Raw genomic sequence first — 10345 nt, forward strand, 5'->3', positions numbered from 1 at the left:
GTGCGAGGCCGCTGCGAGCGAACTGGATGGTATCAGGGAGGAAGGAAACTTCCCCCATGGATGGTATCCATCCCCATGTCGATGCGGGCACAGTCACGTTTCCTGAAGCCCCAGGGTTCAGAAATGACAAAAGTCATGTAAATAAATATGCGGTGGAAATTTGCAAAAAGCGATTGGAAGATTGGTGGCTCAAAAGCAGATAGGTGACATAAGGTTAAAAGTGTAGGAAGACGTATTTAAAGAAAATGGCGAATTTTAATAAGTTCCAACACAGTTAAACAAAAATAAAAAGCTGACGATGGTGACAACTGACATCACCCCGTTTCAAAGGGGACGCTCCTACCTTCCATCCATCCATCCATTGGGACGGAGACGCGCTCTGCGGCATATTCAACGTACTTTATTTTTACACTATATTGCCAAACATATATATTGGAGGCATGGATTCCTAGCAAATTTAATGATAAACTGGGTGGCACTCACTTGGGCGGCACTCCAAAAACATCACGTTGCTGACGCAGTCTTGCAGCGTCGGCCCTCTTTTGCTGGTGGTGGCAGCGCGTGTCTGACTTCAGCTACTCGTTTAAGGCGCGGTAACATTGGGTCGATACGAGACAGACAAGAAGCTGACGTCAACTATTCAGCACAGTGTGTCGCTGAGACCATTTTATCCTAATAGGCCGACAACGACGCAACCGATGGCGCGAGTTGTAACGCGACGGGCTTTCTTGTCAACGACACCGGCAAAATCAGCGTGCCGACCATGATCGCTAGACTGAACCTCACGTGATCGGCCGTCGAACCGACAACGCGATAGCCGCAGCGCCTTGAGTCGAAACATGCCTTCGAGGTTGAAATGACCAAGCTTCAGTCCTCTCAAGCTGCGCACATGAAGTTTGAGCCAATTAGAGAGCTTTAGTTTAGGGGACGCAAGCGGCTTGCGTACGCAAGAACTAGAGGCGACGATACAGCGCATGCGCAAACCCTAACGGGGAGGTCTGCGCATGCGCAGTACCGCGGCCCCTAGTTCTTGCGTACGCAAGCCGCTTGCGTCCCCTAAACTAAAACTCTCTAGTAGAGAGTTTTAGAATAGGGGTCTCAAACGTTTTGGGGCCCAAAAGAAATAGCGTCGAAGCCACTGCGCATGCGCGAGACGGAGACTGTTATGATCGACCTACAGGGCTACTGACCTGCGAACCTTTCGCGGCCCGCTACAGTAGTTTCGATCGTTCTGTGGGGGTGGCGTCCTTCAGAGAACCGGCGACGCCAGCTAGGTTAACCGACCATGCACTTCCTTCGGAGAACTGGAGACCACAGCAAAGTTAATAAACCGTGCGCCTCCGTCGTCGAGTCGACAGCACCTGCAAGTCAAGCCACGTTTGGGGGACCATGTATTGTTACCTGGTTCGCTGTCGCCTTCATGGTCTATTTGCAGCAAGAGAGCTTCTCGCAAAAGGGTGTTTTGCAGTGCGTTTTCGCGGGCCCTCGAATTCATCACAGTCTGCTGACAGTCGTGACGGCTACCGGAGAAGTCAGCTCTGGAATTAAGAGGCGCCGGCTGGGGTCAAGCGTGACAAACTGGCTACGAGGATCCGCTTAACTCGGTGGGTTCTGGGAATCCAAAGTGCGCATGTGAGTGTGTGAGCCCTCCCCCTCAAAGGCGGATTGACTACGCCTCCAACGACTGTGGAAGGTCCGATTGGACGAAGGTTGGACAACAGTTTTCCCTCATCTAGGGATCTAGGGAGGACAGAGTGTTTTTAAGCAGCTTTGAGCTCGACAAGCGGTGTGCTTGGAGCTTTGTGCTCGTGTGCTGTGTGCTTCGTGGTGGGAGCTTCGTGGTCCTTTTTGCAGTCATGCTAGGCTGTTGAAATGTATCTCCTGTTTTAATGTAAATATTCTAACTAAATCCCGTACTCCTAGTTCCCGACGAAGAGCCAGGTCCTCCCTACAACCCCGACCACAAACCTTACGATACTGCGTTTTGGTTTTGCGTTGGGCACGCTATTTCACTGATTTAGCGGGAGCCCCAAAACTTGCCCCCAAAGATTTGTGTAAACAAACGTGGCGGCACCCATCGAAGCAACGGCTCTAACCTAGCACCAAACTGGGTTCGATTCGTGGTAACACGTGAAGTTTGCAAGCTAGGAGAAGTGACTGCGGTTATCGCTTTCTCTCAACTAGCGTGTGTTATGAAGGTTGATTCATCAGACGCCGCTGATTTCGAATTCGATTGTGGGTTTTATGGCTCGTAGGCCTAACACGGTCTAGCTTGGCTGGTGAAGGCACGTAACGTTGGTTACCCAAAACTAAGCGCAACTAATTGTTTGCTGCTCACAGAATAACCTCTAAATTGTAATTAAACGGGAATACACGAAAGTCAAAATTACTATTCTTATCATAAAAATGGTATATTTTATTTAATTATTTCTAATAGTTTTTCTTTGATGCCGTAATGGCGCTGTCAGCGCAAGACGCTCTTCACTCCGGCGTGCAAACACGCTAACATGCTAACCTGCTAACAACCGCAAAGATCTTTGGGGCCCAAACTATTGGGGCCCCTATTCTAAAACTTTCTTGATCCCGTTTAGCGAAGGTTGGGTTAGGCCTGGCCCCGTCGAATTCGTGCTCACGCTACCGATGGACCTGAACTGTAAAATAAGCAGTTTCAACGAAGGAAACTGTTCTTTTAGTTCAGGTATGGCAATAGAGCGATTAGATATCAAACTGCTCACTTCGCACGGCGCGTCCACAATAAGCGACACGCGGAGACACAGCACTGTGCCAACATCTGTACGTACGTCACGGCTGTTGCCGAAGGCTGCCGGTCATATTCGCAACGTAGATGTGTGAGTCTGTACACGTTATTATGCTGACACATTTCTTAATTCCAGAGAAGAATGGTTTACCTCTGCGTCAAACGGGAAACAAGAGGTAGCATTCGGTACAGCAGCACAAACTCGCTCCATTATCAACGGTGTCAGCGTTGCTATCCGCGTTCGTGCGAGAGAACTACACGGCCTATAAGTGAGCGCTTATGCCGAGCATATCTTTCTCTTATAATAGACGAGGCAACATAAAGTTTGCCCGCACGGCACCAGCGCCGAATGCTCCCCTAGCGGACCGATGGAAGTTTCGAGGGTCGTCGCAGCGCTGGCGCGCGCCCGTGTTCTGTACGGCGGGAGCGCTCGTGCGCGTGGTTTTTGCGATGCCTAGTGCGACCTCATCAGCCAGGAAAGGTGGCACGCAATACTGATGTGTTGTCGATTGCCACAGCAGCCTCGAAAACACGAAAGGTCCTACGCCGCCCGTGAAGTTCTACAGATTTCCTGGGAAGTGGTACGAGAAGGACAGACGACAAGCATGGATAACTGCAGTGCGCGGCCGAGTCAAGTAAGTCTCATACTTTCGCATTCGCGTGTAATATCTTGAAAGCGGAATAGTCATATGCCTGTTTTTAGTGCACGGCCGTTTGTTTAGTCGTGTCGCGTTGTTGAATTGTGGTGGCATCCGCCGTTTGTTAGCGGTAAATGCATGCGTGTTGCGCCGCTAAGACGACGCGTGCTCGATTCTCAGCCACGGCGGCCGCATTTCGAAAGGGGCAAAATGCAAGAACACCCTTGTTACCGTGTGCTTTGATTTTTGTGCACGTTAAAGAACCCCCAGAGGTTAAAATTATTCCTGAGACTCCCCATTACAGCGGGCCTCATAATGATTTCGTGGTTTTGGCATGGTTTTGGCACTTAGAACCCCCGAACTTATTTGATTACACTGTGCCTTCCCTCGCGATCGGCATGGACGAGCTCAAGAGAATGATTTCCCTTTTCCAAACGCTGCAACTTAAATTACTAGTTGTGCAGGTAACGAAAGGGGCCGCGCGCTACTTTTGTGTGGTAGCAGACCGTAATGCAAGCCGCGGTCGTCGCGTGCGTCGGGAAGCGGCAGATCGGAAAGCAGCCGCTCGAGACGTGAGCGTTATGTTTGTTGTTTGCCCATGCTTTTTAAGTATCTAAGTGTGCAAGTATCATAACTTGTAGTGGTACGACTCTTGTAGAATAATATATGCACACAATCACAGGAACGTTACCTTTGCAAACATATTATTGGGAGTAATTTAATCCCCACAACAAATAGGCACACATACTGTTTCATTTATATGCGATGCAGATGGAAGCGGCGCCAAACAGACCAATGGCAATCACAACAGTCTTCTCAGCAGTCAGCACCACCGGGACTTGTGCTTTCGTACTGCAGCGGCGCAGCTCTTGAGCAGCAGCAAGACACATGTGAAACAGACTCCAGAACATGCCTTTGTGAAGTGACGGAACCGTCAAGAAGCAGCCCAATGGGTATGCAGTGATCGAGTAGTATGACAACAGAAGTTCCTGCTGCCAGTGTGACTTATGGTGTAATTGAAATAAAAGTGGCTAAATTTCTGAACATGGTGCGTACCTCTAACTCGACGTCGTCTACAATCTTGTCGGACACCTGTGACACGCACTTGGCTTTCACTCTCACATCACCGTCCACAATTTGTTCAACGCCGTACCCGTTCGGAAGCAGACGCTCCCCTATCGTGAGGTTGCCGCCACGAAAAAATGGCTGTGGCTTAGGTAAGGTTAAGCCCAGGATGCGAAGCATACTAGCCTTTATTTTAGTTGTTGAACCACTGTTTAGCCTGGTGAACTGCTGTTGCTTGGCTATATTTGGTTCGGCTAGACGAAGAAACAACTCATGCATTACTTCTTCGCCTTCAAGAGTGGAACGCGACAGCGTTCCCGTCGACCCGCCAAGGGGTGTAAGACAATGGGCTACAGGGCAGCGACTACGCGCCCCGCATTGGACGCGGTGAGCGTCGAGCAAAGCAGCGTTCGGCGCGGCAACGAAATGTGCGCCTGAGCAAGAGACGCACGCCTTAGAAACAGCGCGTTTCTAAGGCAACACCGCATTCACTAGAGGCGCTTTTGTACCGCTTTGAAGCGTTGTACTCGTGGCTCAGTGGTAGCGTCTCCGTCCCACACTCCGGAGACCCTGGTTCGATTCCCACCCAGCCCGTCTTGCAAGAGTTGAGCCAAAGCCACTTCTCCTCTGTCGTGACGTCACGGTGTCACGTGATTTCATGGTCACCGCCGCGCCTGAGGAGCTGGGTTGAGCCATAGCCTCCTATATTTTTTCATGCCCGCTCACTGAGTGGGGGAACAAAGCGCGCCGTCCGTACCGCCTAGTTCATGCGCCCGCCACCAGACCACGCTGCCTTCCCATACCCTGTCCCAGAGCAGACGACGCGACGCCGCCGCTTGCGCACGCGCTCGTGGAGACAAGTTTGGCGTTCGTATTTGAGATGGAATTATAAAATATAATCGCACGTTAAATTGATGTTCGTACACAATGTACAGTGGAAGTAAGCAACACAAAACATGTTGTGGAGAGCCAGCCCTTCACCAAAAAGCGCCGAACTGTGAGATCAAAGCTCACAGTTTGAGGGTCTTTCGTGACAGCGGTTTTATTTCAAACACTTTAGCCATGTCGTGTTTGTCTGTCGCCTTCAATGCAAAATTTGTGAATATTGGGCGAAAAAACTTTGTCAGCAACAGTTGCAGCAGGTTCTCTTGGTGTCCTGGCGTCGAGCACATCAAAGTTTTGTGCTCGCGGAGTATTGCAGCGGCATTACTCACAGCCTCCTTCAAAGGCTGATTCATGTGCCTTCTTCTTGCGAGAAGAACGCCGATAAATTTCTCTAATGCGTAGAGAACCGCTAAAAGTTGTCCCGATGGGTAGATGAGTCCACCGCGGTCTTGGTGCTTTATCAGCGAGTCCGAGGGCGCCGAGGCGTTTGGCTTTTTTAACAGGCTGACGCACTCCTCGCAATTGATATTTTCTTGTACAACTCTTGCCAAGTAGCCGCCGACCATAGCCAATGCTGCGACATCTGGAGTAGGAAGCAGAGGCTGTCCTCGCTTGAGTCGCTCTGTGAGCTCTCTACATGCATCTGCAGGGAATTCCTCGCTGGTTCCTTCCCTTGTGTTTTTCTGTTGCGGCAGCGTTGACAAGTAATCGCTGCCTTCTGCTGCCATTACGTTGCTCGTACCAGCCGCCGACGCGATGCCAGTCTTCAGAGTCTTCTCAATACCTGACAGAACAGCTCGGGCATCCGTTTGATCATTTGACCCTGCTGACTTCCTCAGCCAGCCAAAAAACGACTCGATTGGGTCAGACGACATTTTTCTCGTTAAAACAAAGTGAAAGCGCATCTCTTCAAGAAGATATCGAATGCACTCAACATTTGAACGAGTTGTCATCACCAGGCCTTCGTAAGTCTCCTTGGTTAAGAAGTTCTTCGCCAGGCACTGGCTTTTGAGATCGGCCAGGTAGTCGAGGAAGCTTGTTTCAAGCCAGATTAACCGTTCATCGCTTGTAAATTCGAACTGCTTGCAATCGGCATTGTTCTGGTGTATGTGCTGGGTACAATTGCTCACGTCCATGAGCATGAACCAGCGGTGCACGGTGTCCATGAATTCAACGGTCGGTCCGACACCCGCGAAACTTGCGTCGCATGTGTGGCCCGCTTGCTCTTGCAGGAGCTTCAATGCCGCTGTCACCGCAGGAGACAAAACTTGGATTGCTCTTTTTACGTTCATTTTTTCGATGTTTGTGGGGAACACGTGTTTTCTCGTTAGAAATCTAACTGGCTTTACAAGGCTGCCTTGCTGCATTTTGTAGAGGCTCTTCAAGTGGTTCGCCGTTATTTCGCCGCCTTTTCCAATGTCACGCGATAAAAACTGCGAGCGCACGTTTTTGACCAAGTGGCACTGATCGAATGCTAAGAAAAGCTTTCGATTCGGTGTTCCTGGGTGCTCAATGCAATGCGTGAGGCTTCCGTTGCATAGAAGTTGGAACGCTAAGACATTGATTTTGTGGTTGTCGGTGACAATGCGCACGATGAAAAATCCTATGTTTTCAACTTCATTCAGGACGTGTCACATGAGCGTGTGCAGCTCGCGGCCAGTGCAATTTCTCGTGAAAAAGTATGCCACGGGTATTTTAAACGAAACTGAAAGGCCGTTGAGGACGAAGCACAGAAGTGAGTTGGCTAGCACAGGCTCATTTGTTGTTTCCTTAGGAAAGCTCCCACCATAGTCTACTTCACCGATGAAGGCGTCCCTTTGTTTATGGTAAAGTAGCCTCTGTTTCACGCGCATTTCGTCGACAATTAAAGAGCACGCTCTGGCTTGCGATGAGGGATGAGAAGCGAGCTCGGTTGACAGCCTTTGCTTCGCGAGTTCCGTCACGCCGACTTCGCCACGTGATGTGCCCATAAAACGCTCCAGGGTGCTTCGACTGGGCAGCCGGAGAATGCCTGTAGTCCTTATGTGCTCGTATGCGCGAGTCGAGAGGTTACGTAAAACTACAGCATGGCGCACTGTCAGATCAGACCACGTTGGTTTCGTTTTCCCGAAATTCTTAACTTGTTCTACTAATACTGACGCAGCCAAGTCTTTCTCCTTCGCTTTCTCGACAACTTGGAGGAATGCATGAACAAAGCACTCTTCCTTGAGCTTTTGTATTTCTTGTTTATAATTGTCGACGGTATTCTTGAGCCGCTGAATATGCGCGTTTAAGTCTCGTTCTTTGCGTCTCCACTTTCGTTTGTCCACTGTCGAAACCGAGAATTGTGAGGACACCTGCACTGCTCTGTCCATCTGCAAAGTCGCGGTGATGCAGCGCTCGCTAGCGCCGTTTTTCACGGGTGGCAACGGTTCGGTAGCGGTGCAGTCCACAGGTGACAAATCTTCAAAGACGACGTCGACAACCGGCAATTCGTAGAGCGGATGCGGACACGACTCCATTTGGTTGTCATCAATGACTGCTCGTCGCTTCGGCGGTGGTGGGTTGGCTAGCGCAGCAGCCTCGCGCTTTTTCACTGACGCGTAGCTTCTCTCTCTTTTTTTAGGAGGCTGCAAGTACGCCGGATATTCTTCGAAAATGCTGGGAATAGCATCTTTCTTAAGTTTCCGAATTTTGCAACCTTCCTTAAAGTCAGAGGAACTGAAGTGTCGGCTGCATACAGTAGAATAGCACGACGTCGTATTCGGCACCCAGTTTTCACGAGAAATGACTTTCAGCCATTTTGCGCACAGTTCCGGATCACTTGGTATTTCGTGGAACGATATGCCCGGCGTCCGTTGTTTACTGGATGACTTGCAGCGTGGCACACAGCAGTACGGCATCTTGTCGGGCGCAGGACACCACAACCGATTCCACACTGCAGATAGAGAACTGATTGGGTATCAAAAAGAAAGTAACGCAAGGAAACGATAAGAACTGTGCATCGTAAATCACTGATCTTACACTAGTAAAGCAATACACGTTGCAACAACGCCAACAACTAACACGTGGTCGCGGAAAATCTAGTAAACAAACGTTCCTTTCATTTATGTACACTGCTTACAAGTTCGGTCATGCATCCCTGATATTTCAAGAAAATATGTATATAAACATGTTGCTGTTGCAAAACGCATACGCTTACCTGCAACCAACACGACGGAAATCGCACAACTCTTGCTTGACGGATCGGCTAGGGTGCTTCGATGGGCCTCGACGCGTAGCTCGGTCTGGCATGTGAGGGCAGCATTTTAGGTAGTATGGGGTGTGAGCGCCTCTCGCGGAGAGCCGAGGCGTAAATCGAGGAGGAAAGGAGAGGGCAATGGACGGTCTCCGCGGCACCATTGCGCGGGCATGAAAAATATAGGAGGCTATGGTTGAGCCCTCGTAATATGCTTCGCATAAAAAAGCTGTCGGCGTCGGCAACCTTCTTGAAACCGCATGGCAATCTTTGCATCGCTGTTGCGCAAGCAGGCGATCTGCCGCCGTCGAAAACGGAGCGCCGTGAGAACGAGCAGCGAAGAAAAGTGCGGACGGCCCAACGTAAACGAAGCGGAGTCTACGCCACGACGCGACCGCGCTGCTTGGCGTTTCCACATTGGGGCGCTGTCAGGAGAGGCGCAGTAGCGCCGCCTGGCCATGGTTTTCTCGTCTATACTTTATGGCATGTGCAAACTGCCAGTATGATAAAGGTAAAGAAAAGCGAGAATCAGTAATAACAGCCCGTCTGGATCACAGTTGCCGTTGTTGGCTTGGCCGCTCATTTTGACTCATCTCAGGGTGCAACAACGCGGCTCATATGCGCAGATATGTATGTTTTGCTACGTTTTGACAATATCCGAAGCTAAAAACTAGCTGCGGCTGTAAATGTCGATGTAAACAAATGCACCGCTTTGGCAAATAGGACGCGGACGGCTGCATTCGTAGACTTCTTGAATTAGCGAAATGTCTAATGACCGCGTAAAAGGTATACAAAAAGCGAGGTACAAGAGTAGACATCAGCGACAACAAACGGCGTCGGCAGGCGGAAATCGGCGTACCTTTATTGGCAGCGCTGTTAGAACAACAGAGCACTCAGGCCCAATGGCCCAGTAGTCAATGATTGCTACATGATTTCCAGGAACGACATGCTGTCCCGGAGAATCCATTAATAATTAATCGCGATCCACAAAACGCACAACTGACGCGCACTCAACATGGATGCAAGTACACGAATCAACCGGCGAAAGCTCCGGCACCTTGCAAAAGGTTTCCACCGGCGTGCGCCAGAGGGCAGCACACGAACACGAAAAGGGCGGATTATGTGGTTCGGATGCTTATTTTTTGAGCTCCTTCTTTATTGAAACGTATGCTGTTCTGTGTGTTGTATGCGTGATTCCAAAGAATGTATGCGATGTTCACTTCACTTTGCCGAGTGCTTGTAACCTCTGCCTTACGAGGGTATGATCCATAGATGATGATAGTTTTCTGTCGACGTTATGTCACGATGAAATCCCGGGATTTTATCTATAGACAGCTACGCTGCATGAAAATGAAAAGAAGTATTGACAAGACAGAAAACTGACCAGAACAAGCGACCTCCGTGCATTCGCGTCTTAATGAAATCCGAGGAGCACTTATGAGTTGTGAATGTGAAAGCATTAATGTCCAATTGAACGCCGTTGAGCGGCCCTTCCAGTTATGAACTCGTCACGGGCAAGAGAGCGCGTTGAGCCGCTTGGCCAATGTTTAGCCCAGTGGGTACTCGGTTTATGAGCGTGGGGTCGTATGTTTGAAACTCACTACCGCCAACGTTGTACCTTTTGAATTTATTGTTTCTTTAAAGCGAAGTTTTCTTTGCCTCTTCCTTTGACTTTCCTATTGCTGCTGCTGTGGGCTGCTGTCGCGCACGCCGCGTCGGGTGGTGGTTCACAGCGTGTACATAGATGACAGGCGCGAGTAAGAGAGGAAAGGCGACGGGAGA

General features: G+C 50.0%; 1 protein-coding gene across 1 annotated transcript; it reads right to left on the minus strand.

Annotated features, from left to right (window-relative positions):
- Nucleotides 1-5166: 5166 nt before the first annotated feature.
- On the minus strand, nt 5167-8482 carry LOC135913547 (uncharacterized). The gene has a single exon (XM_065446068.2). It carries the CDS (start codon nt 6711-6713, stop codon nt 5472-5474), a length of 1242 nt encoding a protein of 413 aa, XP_065302140.1. The 5' UTR covers nt 6714-8482; the 3' UTR covers nt 5167-5471.
- Nucleotides 8483-10345: the final 1863 nt, after the last annotated feature.

Source organism: Dermacentor albipictus, chromosome 1, assembly GCF_038994185.2.
Source record: "Dermacentor albipictus isolate Rhodes 1998 colony chromosome 1, USDA_Dalb.pri_finalv2, whole genome shotgun sequence".
In the NCBI taxonomy this organism is placed as follows: domain Eukaryota; kingdom Metazoa; phylum Arthropoda; class Arachnida; order Ixodida; family Ixodidae; genus Dermacentor; species Dermacentor albipictus.

Coding starts and splice junctions, on each gene's coding strand:
- LOC135913547 (XM_065446068.2), bottom strand. CDS start 6,713: ATGCAGCAAGGCAGCCTTGTAAAGCCAGTTAGATTTCTAACGAGAAAA.